The 17,935-nt window shown below is 37.3% G+C and overlaps 1 protein-coding gene across 1 annotated transcript in view; it reads right to left on the bottom strand.

Moving 5' to 3' along the window:
* LOC111549888 overlaps positions 1-17,087 on the bottom strand; it is a 94,074-nt gene extending 76,987 nt beyond the window's left edge. The window contains exons 1-2 of the mRNA XM_023223078.1: positions 16,989-17,087; positions 7,554-7,598 (exon numbers count right to left, since the gene is read on the bottom strand). Coding sequence (XP_023078846.1) covers positions 7,554-7,598; positions 16,989-16,997 — 54 coding nt within the window. The 5' untranslated portion in view covers positions 16,998-17,087. The remainder of the gene's footprint in view (positions 1-7,553; positions 7,599-16,988) is intronic.
* Positions 17,088-17,935: the final 848 nt, after the last annotated feature.

Genomic DNA, 17,935 nt, shown 5'->3' with positions numbered 1-17,935 from the left:
CAACCACCAAGAAATGCCAATCAATGGGTGTAGGAGGAAAAAAAAAAAAAAATGTTTGCTCTCTCTAGCCAGAGGACCAAAAAAGGCAACTTAGAAAGAAAGAAAACTTTTTTACACAGTCTGTTCTACTCCAGCCACTCATCAGAAAAAAAAAAAAAAAAAATCATAGCACCACTTTATCTGTGCCAGAGAGGTCAAATGACGGCCTAGACTTCTGCCCTCCTGAGGCTATACCAAGGCACCCCAATATCTCCACCAGGATGGAGTCAGAGAGGGTAAAATATGGAGCTGGGCTTTCATCCCCACCAGCATGTAATGAGCTCCCAAACCCACACAGCATCCATGGAGACCAAGTGTAAAGCCTGGACTGCCACTCCCACCTAGTAATAATGAATTAGTCCTTTCTCCATTGGGATGGTGTCAAAGGAGGCATAAGTGGAGAGTCAGTCCTTTCACCATCGTCCAGTGCTAACAAGGCCACCAACACCATGGGGAGTGGCAACTTCCATCTCCCCTTGGCAATAATGAGGACTCCAGTGTCAATAGAGGATGAAAGGAAAGCCTGAACTTCTTACCTCCACCTGACAATAATAAAGCATGATCTCTCTGTTGGAACAGTGTCTGATAAAAAAAGAAAAAAACAGCTAAAACAGAAGATTTATGCTGTAAGATTGAGAGTCTTACAACTGAATTCTGAAAATGTCCAGACTTCAATAAAAATATCACTCACTCTACAAATAACCAAGAAGTTCTCAAATTAAAAGAGACAATCAGTAGAACCCATCACCAAGAAGACAAAGATGTTAGAATCTCCTGACAAAGATTTTAAAGTTGCTTTTATGAAAATACTCCAGTAATCAATTACAAATGTGTTTCAAATAAATGATAAATTAGAAAGCCTGGGCAAAGAAAGAAGAGATAAAGAAAAATCAAATGCAAAAGAACTAAAAAAATAAAATAACAACTGAAATAAAAAGCTAAGTAGATGGACTTTAAAATAAGAATGGAGAGGACAGAGAAAATAAACAGAGAACCAGTGGATAGGAAGATAAAGGAATAGAAATTACCCACTATAAAATATCAAAGAAAAAAACACACTGATAAAATAAACAGAGTCTCAGGAGCTTGTGGGACTACAACATAATATCTACACTTGTGTCACTGGAATTATACAGGGAGAGGAGAAGGAAAGTGGTGCTGAAAAGAACTTGAAGTAATAATGGCTGAAAAGTTCTCAAATTTGACAAGAAGCATAAACTTACAAATTCACAAAGCTTAGCAAGCCATAAACAAAATAAAGCCAAAAAATTCACTCTAAGACACACAATAATTACACTTTTGAAAACCAAAAATAAAGAAAAAATCTTGAAAACAGTCTGAGAAAAACAACACTTTATCTGTGGAGAAAATAATTAAAATGACAATGAATTTTTCATCAGAAACCACAGAGGCCAGCAAAGGTGGCACAATATATAAAAAATGCTGAAAGAAAATCATCATCAATCTAGCATCCCATAACCAGCAAAAATATCTTTCAGGAATGAAGGCAAACTCAAGACATTTTCAGATTTAAAAAGCCTGAGAGTTTGTTATCATCAGATCTACCCTAAAATTATAGTTAAATGTTTGCCTAAACAGAAAGGAAACACTGAAAGAAAGAACCTTGGAGCATAAATGAATGTAGAGAAAATATTAATATTTAAGGCAATTATATTATAAATGGGGGGAGGATAAAGGGATTTAAAAGGAGGTAAGATTTCTGTACTTCACCCAAACTGGTAAAATGACAGTATCAGTAGATTGTGATGTTATGAATATATACATAATGAAATAGCTAGAGTTATACAAAAAGTCTTTTAAGTTATACCAAAAGATACATTCAAAAACACTATAAATAAAAAAAATATATAAAAATTGCTCAAGTAATCCATGGAAAGGCAGGAAAAAGAAAACATAAATGAAAAACAAACAAAAAATAAAACCAAAATGACATAGTTAAGTTATAACATATCAATAATTATTTTAAATATAAATGTACCAGTTAAAGGATAAAAGAAACTGAATTCATAATTTAAAAATTTCCCCCCAAAATCTCTAGGCCCAGGTGTTTTTACTGGAGAATTCTACCAAACTTATGTACAAGAATTAAAACCAATTTTACACAACCTCTTCTAGAAAATAGAAAATAAAGGAACACTTCCCAGTTCATGTTATGAGGTTAGTGTTATCCTGATACCAAAAACCATACAAAGACAATACACAATTAAAGAAAAAAACAAAGAGCAATATTGCTTATGAATATATATGCAAAAATACTTTACAAAATATTAGCAGAAAAATCAACAACATATAAAAAGAATTACATACTTTAACCAAGTGGCATTTATTCCAGGGATGAAAGTCTAGCTCAATATTTAAAAATCAATCACTGTAATCCATCATAACAAGCTAAGAAAAATTGCATAATTGTACCAACTTGACAAAATTCCACACTCATTTATAATAAAAAATCTCAGAAAAATAAGAATAGAGGGGAACTTTCATCAGCTTAAGAGCATCTACAAAAAATTGAGAGCTAATACTATACTTAATAGTAAAACACTGAATGCTTTCCCCCTATTATCAAGAAAAGGATGTATACTCTAACTACACTTATTTCAACATAATACTGGAAGTTCTAATCAATGCAATAAGATAAGAAAAAGAAATAAAAGTCATACATGTGAAGAAGGAAGAAATAACACTGTCTTTATTTGAACATAATATCTTGATCTATATTGAAAATCTTAAGGAATTCACAAAAAGACTACAAGAGCTAATAAGTGAGTCTAGTAAGGTCACAGGATACAAGGTAAACATATAAAAATCAATTGTATTTCTATATACTGGCAAAGGACATACAGACACCTAAATTAAAAATACAATACCATTTACAATTGCTCAAAAAAAAAAAAAAGAAATAGGTATAAATCCAACAATACACATACAGTATCGATATGCTGAAAACTACACAACAATAATTAAAGAAGATTTCAATAAATAGAGAAATATATCATGCTCATAGATGAGAAGACTGAACATAGTCAAGATGTCAATTCTCTCCAAAACTGATATATGGTTAATATCATTCCTTTCAAAATTCAAGTAATATTTTTATAGATATGGACAAAAGAATTCTAGAATTTGTGTGGAAAGGTACTGGCACTAGCACAGCTAAAATCACTTTGAAAAATAAGAAAAAAGTGGGAAGAACCAGTCTACCTGATTTCAAGACTTACAGCCACAGTAGTCAATCCTATTGTATTTGTGTAGGGCTAGACATACAGATCATTAAAACAGAACCTAGAAATAGACCTATACAAATATTTCCAGCTGATATTTAATGAAGTTACAAAAACACTTCAAAAGAGGAAAGGTAGCCTTATAAATACATGGTATCAGGCAATTGGGCATCCATAGACAACAAGAAGACAAGGAGTCAGGGAGGTGGAGAAAGAGGAGGCAGAAGGGGAAGAGGGAAGAGGAGGAAATCAACTTAGACTTAAGTCTGATATCTTATATAAAAATTAAATAAAATTGAATCACAGTCTTCACTGTAAAGTATAAATCTATAAAATGTTTAGAAAAAAATTTGGAGAACATTTTCAGGATCTAATAGGGCAAATAATTCTTAGACTTAAAACCAAAAGCACATAAAACAAAACTGTTAAATTGAACTTCATCAAAATTACACATTTTTGCTTCATGTAAGACTCTGTTAAGAGACTGAAAAGACATGCTACAGACTGGGAAAAAAATAATTGCACATCATATACCTGACAAGGGACTAGCATCTAAAAGATACGTTAACTTAAAAAAACTCTGAAAATCCAGCAACAAAAAATATTGTTATAAAATGGACAAAAGACATGAAAAGACATTTTATTGAGGAGGATATATAGATGGCAGATAAGCACATGAAGAAAATGTTCAGTATCAATAACCAGTAGAGAAATACAAATAAAAACCACAATGAGGTATCACTGCACACCTATCAGAATGGCTTAAATAAAAAATAGTGACAACACCAAATGCTGGCAAGGATACAGAGAAACTGGACAGATCAGCTGCTTGGGATTTAAACTGCTATGGCTGCTCTACAAAGCATTTTGGCAGTTTCTTTAAAAATTAAACAAGCAATTACCATGTGGCCTAGAGATTGTACTCCTGGGCACATTTTTTCCCCCAGAGAAACAAAGAGTTATGTTCACACCAAAATCCTGTACCCAAATTTTTATAGTGGCTTTATTCATAATAGCCTAAACCTGGAAAAAAATCCAGTTACCCTTCAACAGGTGAAAGGTGAAACAAACTCCAGTGCATCTATACCACAGAATACTACTCAGCAATAAAAAACAAACAAGTATATTTTCCAGGCAGAAAAATATGGATGAATCTCCAGTGAATTAATCTTGAGTGAAAAAAATCCAGTCAGAGAAAGTTATATATTGCATGATTCCATTTTTGTAACATTCTTGAAATGACAAAATTATAGAAATGGAGAACAGATTAGTCTTTGCCAGGGGTTAAGGAGAAGATGCGGCCAGTTAGGAAATGGCTGTGGCTGTAATAGGCAACATAAGAGATCTTCGAAGTGATGGAAATGTTTTATTTCTTGACTCTATCGATGTCAATAGCTTATTTGTAAAATGTGCTCCAGTGCTGCAAAATATTAACATCGTGAGACACTGGGAAATGAATACATGGGATATTTCTGTACTCTTGATTACCTCTTCCTTTTTTTTTTTTTTTTTTTTTTTTCCAGTAGAGATGGTGGAGGTGGAGGGTCCCAGGCTGATCTTGAACTCCTGGCTTCAAGGGATCCTCCCACCATGGCCTCCCAAAGCACTGAGGCACCACGCCTGGCCTATTTCTTACCATTGCATGTGTATTTACAATTTTCTCAAAAGAAAAAGTTGAATTAGGAGACAATACTCAGAAGCCATCCAAAACAAAATAAATGCAGGTTATTAACAACATATACACGTTGAGTTGTATCTATACGCTATTTGACATCCTCACCAGATGTTCGGAAACTGAGAAATTTGATCATGGAGATTAAATAATTCATGTTATTTTTCTTTTTGAAAAAGACCTGGAACAAGGATGGCAAGTGGATCAAATTTGATACACTCTTTGGTGGGAAAGGGTGCTATGAGGGAATAGGAATGTCTGTTATGGGCCCTGTATTGGGGGATGTTGTGGCCTGTGTACCACATAATTGCCATTTCTGCCTTGGAGTTTTAACCTAAAGGCTTGTCAGTAGGATCTCTGATAGCTTGGGAATTCCTGAGACTAGGACTTTCCAAAATAGCACCCATTTTAGTTTTATTCAAATGCTGGCATTTAAAAACTGCTAAATCCCCTGGGTTGTCACTCTGGCTGTGCCATGCGAAATGGCTGGGCTACAAAGTTGGCTATTTAGCTGATGTTCCACAATTATCATTTGCTGCCCCACAAACGCATCACGCAGTTCATTGCTCAGGAAAATTTTCTCTTTGTTTGAGTTACAGGGATTAAACGCATTACAGCTTAATCCCTTTGATGCATCCAGGCCATTTTAAAATTGAATGTTTTTCTATTAACTCTCCTACTGGGAACCAATTCACTGGCACTGTAGCTACAGAGCCAGGCAATCCTGATTAATTACAGAATTTTTGCCCTTCTGCCTCTGTGGGTCTCTGCAAAATATCTAATAACAAAAGCACCCAAATAAATCTATGGGGTTAATCAATGTTTCATGTAATTTGTAATAAGAAACTTCAAAGCCTTTCAAATAAATAGCGAGAGAGAGATGAGAACTAGCAGATTAAAGAAACCAATGTTTAAGAATTCATATCTATTATAGCCTCAAGCCATGTCAATTTTCAAACTAACCAAAAAACTAATTCATGTTAGAAAATTAGCACACACTTGGTTTGTTACAATTCTTGAAATGGAGAACATGAGTTTATAAATGAAATTATACATTCAATTCAGAGGCTGTAATGCTGCTGTCAGATTTATGGCCTCCAATTTACAGAGATCAAGGCATAATAAACTATCAGGGAGGGAGGCGGTCTGGTCTTCAGATCTGCTTTAAGTAGTTCGGTTGGACTGAACATTCTCCATATGGCAACCACAGGGATGAATGAGGGCTTCTACTTTTGTTAGTGGTGCCTGTGAAGAAAGCAACATCAGAAAGACCTGTCTGATGTACAAGAATGAATATTATACTTCACTTTGTGCTACAGAAAATGGAAGAGATCTGTGCAGGGGAAGATGTAAGCATCTTAATTGTAGATTAGCACATATTGAGAAATTAATCTGCCCACAGAATAATACAAGAAAAAATTGTGATCTCAGAAGAATTAGCATCACAGGAAGATCACAGAATGAAATACATTTTTATGCTGAAAAAGCAAAACTTGTGCAAACTTAAAATTCACAACCTACTTCAAGATATTTCTCATCAGCAGCCTTGTATACTATTTAGCATAAAATTTATTTTATACATCAACACGGATCAGTTTCACTCATGATTACTTTTTATTATGTTAACTGATTTGCTTACACTCTAAGATTGTATTTATTTCCTGAGGCCTATTACATAAACTTATTCCAAAGAACATCAGCGGTGCTGAGGAATTGTTAATAGTTGCTTAAGGACAAAGCACTATGATAAATAATGTGGAATTATTATATGGTGCCCCCACACACAGAATCCTTGGAAATTAAATTGGACGGGCAAGAATCGGTTTGATTTTCATGTGTGCAATGAGACAAGCCTTTTTGAAATTTGAAAGATAAAATTCCTTTCAAAGATGCTATTTGTCAGCCTAATAAGAAAATCATCTGTACTTTTTCCTACATATTTTCCTGAGTATTAAACTTTTTAATCAAGGCCATGTGAGCACTGAAGTATTATAAAGCTCATTTCTTTTACTTACGAAAGTCTATTCATCTGGGATATCATACACTATTCACAGTTTTTCCATTTTTATTTTCTAATTAATATTTTTTCTTCCTCTTTTCTTTCTATATTTGCTGTTTATTTTTGTAATTTGAAGCTAATCATTGCACAAGTATCGTGGGCTCCTATGTCTGCATACAGCATCATGCTGGAAGCTGGAAGAGATGCACAGTTGTGAGTCTCAGTTTCGGCCTTCAAGGTGGCATGTGTTCCAGTGAAAGAAAAAGACCCACAGATCGGACACAAAAGGGAGCATGACCAGAGCCTTGCTGCTCAAAAGGTGTTTCTCAGACTGGCATGCTCCCTTGGAGTTTGTGAGAAATGCAGTCTAAGCCCCTCCGCAGTCCTATTGAATCAGAAGCTGCATGTTAACAAAATCCCCACACAGTTCATATTCCCAGTACAACATAAGGATTGGGCAACGGGCTTGGTGTGGAAGGGGAACTGAGTATGGAAATAAGAAGCCTCAAAGTTCCACACAGTACCGCTGGGAGAAACAATTTGGAGGACATGGTTCGCAGTCAATTCCTAGGTGTAGTTATATTTGGATTTTGAACCTTACCTGGTATGAGGACAGTTGAGCAAAGGTACATGGATGGGGATCCATCTAAAATAAATAATTTAAAGGCTTGACGACACCTCTCAAATTAAAGGATACTCATTTCTGTTCGTATTTTTGGACATCAGATTTTTGTAATACAGAATTCTCCTGACATCACTAACTTGTAAATAAAAATAAGATCAGATTTGCTTTAATATTCAAGTTCCATAGATTTCTAGCTCCCATAAGATCAGAGTAGCAATAAATGCAGTTATCCACCAATCCAACCTCTAACACCTTACTTCTTTAAAATTCTTTTGTGGTAAAATATAGATTTTATCTATATCCAATGGCATTAAGTACATTCATATTGTTTCCAACCATCGTCACTGTCTATTTCAAGAACTTCATCATCACAAACAGAATCTGTTAACCATTAACCAATAATTCCCTATTCCCTTCTGCCCCCAGCTCCAGGTAACCACCACTCTACTTTCTGTCCCTATGAATTTGACTACTCTAGGTACCTCACATAAGTGAAATAATACCGTATTTGTTCTTTTGTGATAGTTCACTCGGCATAACGTCATTTTGGTTTGTTCATTATATAGCATGTATCAGAATTTTGTTCCTTTTTGAGGCCGAATAGTATTCCATTGTATGTACATATGACATTTTTTTTAAACATGTATTTTAGGTTCAGGGTACATGCGTAGGTTTGTTATAGGTTAACTCGTGTCACAGGGGTTTGTTGTACAAATAATTTCATCAACAAGGTATTAAGCCCAGTACCACATAGTTATCTTTTCTGCTACTCTCCTTCCTCCCACCCTCCACCCTAAAGTAAACCCCAGTGTTTGCTGTTCCCTTCTTTGTGTTCATAAGTTCTCATCATTTACATACCACATTTTTATCCATTAATCTGCTGATGGACATTTGGGTTGTCTTTAGCTTTTGGCTATTATGAATAGTGCTGCGTAAAACCTTACCTTTTCATGTTACTGAGTGTAAAGCTATTGTGAGCTACCTCTGCCTTGTTCTGAAGCTGAGTAATCTTGGCACCTTTCACAGAAGCTGTCATCATGTGCATGATGGAGTTGTTGGGGGCAATATGCCCTATTTCACTTCATTTTTGCCGAAGTGCAGATTGACTGCCAAAACCAAGACACTTTAATCCAAGTTCTACTCACTCATTTGTTGAAAACTTACCAAGACACAGAATTCCAGTGGGAAGGAGGACATACTCTCCCCCAGCAGTAAGCTTACACTCAAAATTGGCCCAGCTGCCAAGTGTACAGTGCTGAGTGTTAGCCATTGCCTGTCATTCAGAAGCAGCCGCTTCCTCCAAAGCATGTGGTGGCACCCTAGAGGTGGGTTAGAGGAGATCCCAGTACCATTCTGAACATCCCAGAGCCAGTTGCCACTTTCACAAACCCCATTCTGGGTGCAATCTACAAAGCCAGTATGGATCTATTTCCTTCCAGCTTCCCTGGACTATTGTTTGGTGACTAATTTCAGAGGAGTTCTTTAGTCTTTTCTTCCCATCTCACCTCAATAGAGGTTACTGCCAGTCCCATGGATATGTTTTTAAAACTGAATAACAAAGTGGAAGAACTGGGACCTGAAGGGTTTCCACCCCACAAGCCCCTGTGTAGCAAGTACTTTTCCAGAATATGTACCTTGTAATCTCCAATCTCTTAAGGGCACTGAGTTTCACAGAGGGGTATGGGGACTCTATCCATCTATAGAGCTGGATCCAGGTCTGGCTCAATTAAGTCCCATTATATGCTGTCCTTGAACTGGAGTATTAGCTCTGCATGCAATACATCCAGGTGGTTCTTCTCAGACTAAGGGAATCTACCCAAAGATGTTCCAGCCTATAAGAGGATTTAAATTTTATTTCTTCTGAGTATTCTGTTACACATATGTGCACTTATGTTTCTGAATATTCTGTTGTACACGTGGGCACTTAGGACCCTGATGGGACAGGACCAGTAGAACTCTAATTAAATCAAAGAGTCGCCTCTGAAGGAAAAATTCATCCTGTGGGAAAGGAGAATCAGGCAAATAAACTTGACCCAGCTAAACTTCAGGTATCTGAGGATCACTCAGTTCTGAGTGCTGCATGGTGTCTATCTCTTGGATCTGACATCACACACAAACAGCTAGGTGTTAGAGAGCAGAGGTGTTTTGAGAAAACCTAGAAGGGTTTCCTTCACTCTGTAAAGCACTGGAGCTTAGAAAATGCTCTGGTGATGCCTACGTGCCAGCCAGTGACACAAAAGTGGCTGTGGGAGGTGGTGATTACTCCATATCTGTGAGGAAGATAGCACACAGTTTTGGTACCTGGATGACTTGAGCACATTCATGCCCAAACACACAGGTTGCAGTATTCAGAGGAAATGTGGGCGCAGAGGTAATGTGCCTGGCAGGGAAGTGGCACTGGTGTATCTTGGAGTGGTTTCAGCATCTGCATAGGTATTGATGTCCCAAAGAGATGCTGATGTCAGCTGACAGAGGCACCGCATTTGGAAAAGGAAGCTTATGGTGCTTGCTTCAGCAGCACATATACTAGAAAACGAAGCTTATGGAGGGACCAGAAGGAGGCTATTTCATGCAGCTTTATTGACATGACCTTTGCTTAAGGGCACTGGGGCAGAAAGTAGAAAGTGACACATGCTATCGTGTGTCATATAGGATCTATGTCTAAGCACTTGTGAGACACCCTGGGGGACTCCTAGGAAGCCCTAAAGGGAGACCCTCAATGGGAGTGAGGTTAAATTCCAACTCACACTATCCAAAGGCTCCCATTACTTTTACTAGGGATTTCCTTGGACTCGGAACACATACAATCCCTTAAAATAATACACATAAGAAAGCTGAAACTGGATCCCTTCCTTATACCTTATACAAAAATCAACTCAAGATGGATTAAAGACTTAAATGTAAAACTTAAAACCATAAAAACCCTAGAAGAAAACCTAGGCAATACCATTTAGGACATAGGCCTGGGCAAAGACTTCATGACTAAAACACCAAAAGCAATGGCAACAAAAGCCAAAATTGACAAATGGGATCTAATCAAACTAAGGAGCTTCTGTACAGCAAAAGAAACTATCATCAGAGTGAACAGGCAACCTACAGATTAGAAGAAAAATTTTGCAATTTGTCCATCTGACAAAGAGCTAATATCCAGAATCTACACAGAAGTTAAACAAATTTGCAAGAAAAAAACAAACAACCCCATAAAAAAATGGGTGAAGGATATGAACAGACACTTCTCAAAAGAAGACATTTATGCAGCCAACAAACATATGAAAAAATGTTCATCATCACTGGTCATTAGAGAAATGCAAATCAAAACCACAATGAGATACCATCTCATGCCAGTTAGAATGGTAGTCATTAAAAAGTCAGGTAACAACAGATGCTGGAGAGGATGTGGAGAAATAGGAACACTTTTACACTGTTCATGGGAGTGTAAATTGGTTCAATCATTGTGGAAGACAGTGTGGTGATTCTTCAAGGATCTAGAACTAAAAATACCATTTAATCCAGCAAACCCATTACTGCATATATACCCAAAGGATTATAAATCATTCTACTATAAAGACACATGCACACATATGTTTATTGCAGCACTGTTCACAATAGCAAAGTCTTGGAACGAACCCAAATGTCCATTAATGATAGACTGGATAAAGAAAATGTGGCACATATACACCATGGAATACTATGCAGCCATAAAAAATGATGAGTTCCTGTCCTTTGCAGGGACATACATGAAACTGGAAAGCATCATTCTCAGCAAAGTAACACAAGAAGAGAAAACCAAACACAGCATGTTCTCACTCATAAGTGGAAGTTGAACAATGAGAACACATGGACACAGGGAAGGGAATATCACACACTGGGGCCTGTCAGGGAACGGGGAGCTAGGGGAGGGATAGCATTAGGAGAAATACCTACTGCAAATGACGAGTTGATGGGTGCAGCGAACCAACATGGCACATGTATACCTATGTAACAAATCTGCACGTTGTGCACATGTACCCCAGAACTTAAAGTATAATTTTAAAAAATAAGAAAGAAAGAATACACATATATGCAAATTTGAGAATGCTTAAGATGAGCAAATGATTAGGTTTTCACTTCTTACCTCATTTCCTAAATAGGACTTATTTTTTAACTATGCTGTTTGTTATGTTTTTAAGAGTGAGGAACATTGAACCATTCACTGCTTTGAAACCTTTATTATATCTCTTTATGATGTATAGTAGGGGGTCACAGTTTCAAGGACAATGAGGTGGATGGACAGGTAAATATGTGTGAATGTGTGATGTGATGGTTACAAGGCAATAGAGAGTGGCTGGAGAGAGCACTGGCCCTGTCTAAAGGCATGCTGCTTTATTGAAAACAAAACAAAAACCAAAAACCCTTTGCCACACAAAACATGTCCATGGGCCACATTAAGCCAAGAGGCTACCTGGATTATCATTATATCATTGTTGTAACCCTCACCACATAGATAGTTGACCTCTACCTCAATGTGGCTGAGATCAACATGGAAGAAAACGAACAGAAGCTTATCATAGTATCACTCCAATTATCCCTGGAGCTGGCCAGAAGCAGGGACCCTACTGCTTCATCTTTGTATTCTGTGTACCAGTTCAGTTTGCAAATAATCAGCATTGTGATCTCATGGGGGAAACTATGTCAGATAAAAGAGAATGATAATACCAAACAACTATTGGGAGCTCATTTCTTGCCAGGCCCTGTACTAAGGATTTTCCTTATCCCGTTTCATTTACTCTTCCTAACTAACCTGTTGCATAAGAACTGTCATTATCACAATTTTGTGGATGAGAGAACTGAACACAAGAGGTGAAGCAGAAATTTGGTGACTTCAAAGTCTATGATTTTAACCAAAATATATATACTTATGTAAAGCAAGTATGAGTCAGTGGTTCAAGGATTGTGCAATAGGCTAGAAGGAAAGATACTGAATGTAGGTAATATTTAACAGGGAATTGCTGTTTCCAACAACAGACTTAGCAGCATTAGCAAGAGGAAGAGCAGTGGATCCAGGAGAGCTTGGAGAGAGGCTCAGTGGTGGGAGAATGAGATTAGGGTTAAGGTTGAAGTGCAATCTGACAGGAGGGTGGGTGGAGACAGTGTTGAGTCTGAGCTTCTCCTCCCCCACAATTTCTCTTTCTCCACCCCTACCCCCCACCCTTCATCTGTCCACTTACACAAGTTCCAACTAAGAAGAGATAACTGAAACTTAGAAAAATACTGTATTTCATATATTTGAAGCATATGTGATTTCTCTCTACATCTCCCAACCTCCCCTTGGGTGTCTGGCCTCTATTAAGTTAGGAAAACAGAAAAATATAAACTTTAGCGATGTGGAGAAAAGGATAGAGACTTTTCCCCTTTATACCACACCACAGTAGTGCTGTAAGGTCTGGGTTTGGTGTGTTACAGATGTTTCTCTCTGAGGGAAGGGCCTGAAGAGATCAGAGACAATGAACTCCAACCCCTACGGAAGCCTTGGGAGACAGAGCAAAGTGCGCGCTGTTCTGTCCCGTCTGGTCTCTGGACTCTATTTCAGAGTGACTTCTAGTACTAATATTTCTGACAGTGAAGAGACTCTCCCCATACTTCCTGATGTCACCCTGTGGTGGCTAATTGTTTTTTGTTTGTTTCTTTGTTTGTTTTAAGATGGAGTCTCGCTCTGTCTCCAGGCTGGAGTGCAGTGACATGATTTCGGCTCACTGCAACCTCTGCCTCCTGGGTTCAAGCGATTCTCCTGCCTCAGTCTCACAAGCAGCTGGAACTACAGGTGCACACTACCATGCACAGCTAATTTTTGTATTTTTAGTAGAGATGGGGTTTCGCCATGTTGGCCAGGATGGTCTAGATATTTTGACTTTGTGATCTGCCTGCCTTGGCTTCCCAAAGTGCTGGAATTACAGGCATGAGCCACCATGCCCGCCATGATGGTTAATTTTATGTCGACTTGGCTAGACACTATACCTAGATATTTGTTCAAACATTATTCTAGATGTTTCTATAAAGATATTCTTACATGAGATTAACTTTTAAGTCAGTTGACTTTGAGTGAAACAGATTACCCCTCATGATGTGAGTGGGCCGCATCCAATCAGATGAAGGTCTTAAAAGAAAAAGCCTGACCTCCTCAGAGGAAGAGGGAATTCTGACAGGAGACTGCCTTTGGACTCAAATTGCAGCTCTTTCCTGGGTCTCCAGCCTGCCAAACTACCCTGCATTTTGGATTTGCCAACCTCAACAGTCACATGGGCTATTTCCTTAAAACAAATCTTTCTTTCTATATATATACACATCCTGTCGGTTCTATTTTGTTGGAGAACTTTATTGAATCTACACCCTACTTCACCAATTCTAAGATGTATATCTTTTCACATTTCTCTAAAATCATAAGATATTTTAAATTGACATTATTTCCAGTGAAATATGATTGTTCCTGGTATTTGACAGAGTATTTGCCATTCCCTCAACTACATATTACTTTGGAAATGCAAACTAGTAGTTTGCTATATTGAGCGGAGTGACTGCAGTGTAGCCGCCATCCATGATTTGTATAGCCATGCAGTGACTTTTCTCTAAGGATTTCAAAGTTCTATGCCGTTTTAAATAATTATTTTCCATAACCCTGTCATCTAATTGCCATCTGTAAACTCTGAAAAAAATATTTTTCCAGGGGATGCAAAATATGAACACTATGAGGGAGACAGAGCTTCAAAGCAATCCTTCGAAAGGGAAGAATAGGAAAATGGAATGGAATATATTTGTCCTCAGTTAAGCCTCATTGTACTACTTAAGCCCCACTTTCCTTTCCATACAGGCTTACGGCATTTTAACCACCAACTGTACCTTCTTTATTCCGTTGAAAGTGGCAGTTACTTTTTCTACCTGGTATATTTTCAAAAGAATTGGATAATTGACCAATACTATAACTTTTTTTTATATATCACTGTCTTGCATAAAACTAAGACTCAAAGGTAACAGTACGTCTTAGGTATGTTTGTATGCCAGCATCTCAGTACTTCGCAAGTGCACAAAGTAGACGTGGATAGTTGTGAATACATGCATGTCATTGAATAACCAGACAACAATGTGAAACGTTGGCAAATGTCCAGGCTTTTTTTTTTTTTTTTTTTTTTTTTGAGACAGGGTCTTGTTCTGTAGCCCAGGCTAGAGTGCTGTTTGCAGCTCAATCTCCCAGGCTCAAACAATACTCCTACCTTAGCTTCTCGAGTAGCTGAGATTACAAGCGTGTACTACCATGCCTGGCTCATTTTTAATTTTTTTGTAGAGACAGGGTCTCACTATGCTACCCAGGCTGGTCTCAAACTCCTGAGCTCAAGTGAGCCTCCTGCCTTGGCCTCCCAAAGTACTGGGATTATAAGCATGAGCTACTGTACTCAGTCAGATGTCCAGGCATTTAAGGAAGCCCTTCAAATCTACATACTCAAAATCATCAAATAAGTGAGTATTTGCCCCCCTTTTATTTATTTATGTATTACATCTTCCCTTATATTCTAGGTGTGTGTGTGTGTGTGTGTGTGTGTGTGTGTGTGTGTGTGTGATTGAGTCAGAGACAGAGAGAAGTTGAGCAAATGAGAGAGAGATTGTCTCTTCTGGGTTGTGAATATTTTGAAGGTGGCTTGGTCAAAATACCATAGATGTAGTGCCACTGTTTTGAATACTGCTTCTGCCACATATAGGCTATGTGGTTTTGGAATAATTACTTAACTTTTCTCATCTTCAGTTTTTGTACTTAGAAAATAAACATAATACCTGCATTGAAGAGTTTAGTGAGGCTTAAAAATAATTTTTGAAAGAAACAGGCACATAGAAATTGTAGCTTTCATCATCCTATCTCCCTCTCCTGCTGTAGCCCTAGGCACGGTGCCTTGTACTTGGAAGGTAGTGTCATGTTTGTTGAATGAATCACAAAGAAGTGTCTTGACAAAAAACACACACTATTTTTGGCTTTCTATAAAACATGCAATAAATTTTATGGCCTGACTCTTTTGAGTACAAAGTAAAGAACCATTCATGATGTGATCCCTTTTTATCCCAAATGTTTAATATTTTCAACCAGAGTCATCAGATCCAATGTATTACTTATATTCTAGCCTCACTGTCCTATATAAATATCATCTTCATTTAGATGAAAACAACCATAAAACAAACAATAAACTGCAGATATTTCAGTTAAACCATGGAACTTACTTCAAGTTTATGGTATTACTAGCTTGAATTTTTCACAGAAAAAACCAAGATGGTCATTTCTAGTTTTTAAGAGATTAAAAAAAATCACAAAATAGACATCTTCATGTCAACATTGTTTCCCCTTTTGTTTCTTTCTTTCCTTTCTTTTTCCACTGTCTTCTCCCCTATCCACCATCTGTTTGTTTGGAAGATCAATGAATGAATCATCCAACAGGCGAACAAACTCTGGATGACACATTACTTTTAGCCACATCTGAAATGAATTGAAAGTTTAAAAGGCCACATAATAACATCGATCGGTATGCATGCTTTTCTTGTTGAAAGATAATCAGACGCCAGAAGGGCCCTTTGTAACACACTGTCCCAGGGACTATCAATTCCAACATCCATACATAAGTTCCCCCCATGATGCACTGGCAGTCATTTTGTACTTACTGATTGCGCCTCTATAATTCTTCTTCAGGTAAATGATTCACCAGATTATAGTAGCACTTAGTCAGAGAATCACAACTAATAGCTAAAAGCAAGCGTCAAAACCAAGCAAATGAGAGAGAGAGAGTCTCTTCCCACTGTTCCTGGTGGCAATGGAAAGAGTAAATCCTAAATAGACAGGAAGCTGAGAACAGACAGATGGAAGGAAGCCAGGATGATAAGAGGGAAGAAAGAAAGTGTTGGTGGATGCATTTAGGGCCAGATTAGTTCAAAAGCCTGAGTCAGATTTCAGCTCTAAGTTGCCGAAACTGAGTGGAAGCTGGAATCCAAACAAGTACTTCATTTATTCAGTGGAACTATTTAACCAATACTCTATGTCAGGACATGTTCTAAATACTGGGGATATGTTATTAATCAAAACAGAACTGTGTAAACGCCTAGAAATTATATTCCAGTGGGGGACGATAACAACAAACATTTAATGTAATCAATCAATAAATTAATTATAAAGTATATTGAAAGAGAAAGAGAAGTGCTGTAGAAAAATTAAAACTCAGGGTAAGGAGAATTGCAAATGCCAGAGTGGAAGCTTCCATTTAAATGCTGTGGTCTTAGCAGGAGAATTACTTAAATATCAATAATTCACCAGAAAATGGCAGAATCACAAAACTAAAAGGAAACCATTATGTAACATAACACAAAGAGAGCAGTTTCATAACAGTATGTAAAAGTATTACTCACATTTTTCATCTAAGTTAAAGAAAATATTTACTATGCATGTAACACCAGAGAAGCTCTGAAAACATTTCAGATAGTTGCTTGTCCATATGCTTCTTTAATAAAACACCTTTCTGCTAAAGAACACAGTTATGTGGATTTCACTTACTGACAAGGTCAAAGTCCCCTAAAAGCAGTTTCATCTCATCACTCTCCATGTGACTGATACCATTATCTTTGTTTTACAGGTGGGGACATTAGAATGTTGATGACTAAGCACCATGAGTCAGTGGTAGGGTTTATGGAAAACGCATGTCCTAGGCAGCATGCAAATGACTTCATCTTATGTGGGTTTGGCCATGTAAGAAGTTAAATTATCTCAGCAATTTTGTGAACTTGGCTTTCTTCATAATTATCCTTCTTCCTGTCTGCTGTCCCAAAAGACCTGGTTACTGAAGAAAGCTCTGTGAGAGCTAAGGATGAGTGTAAATGCCATGAAAACACCATAAACGTATTCAGTAGGTGCCATGCCACAGAGTTCTTCTAATGAAGGAGTTCAGGAAAAGCTTAAGCACTGCCAAAGAGTTTAAGTTCCCAAGTATTTTTTTTCCCTCTTAGAAAAATGCCTTTTTGGCTGGCACTTCATAGGAAAATGACAAAGACTTTACAGCAGTCCCTTATCTCTTTTCACTTTTTAAATCTTTAGAACTTGGTTAATACTATGTGTTTGTGGTTCGACTAGTAAACTCACTGATTACACTTGGCAAGTGACAGCAATAGCAGCAACCCCACAAAACTTAGGCAATAAAGATGGTTTCTTTAAATTTGGAATTCCAGAAAAAATTGGGAAATTCATCAAGAAGGGATAAAGCTCTTTAGGTTGTCTTATCACAGAATTTGAAATTTGTGGCCAAGAGAATGAAGTTAAATGTTTATTTTATACTACTTGATCATTCTGAAAGTTTTCCAAG

The sequence above is a fragment of the Piliocolobus tephrosceles genome, chromosome 5 (assembly GCF_002776525.5).
Source record: "Piliocolobus tephrosceles isolate RC106 chromosome 5, ASM277652v3, whole genome shotgun sequence".
NCBI lineage: Eukaryota > Metazoa > Chordata > Mammalia > Primates > Cercopithecidae > Piliocolobus > Piliocolobus tephrosceles.
This window is presented reverse-complemented; position numbering and strand designations above follow the sequence as displayed.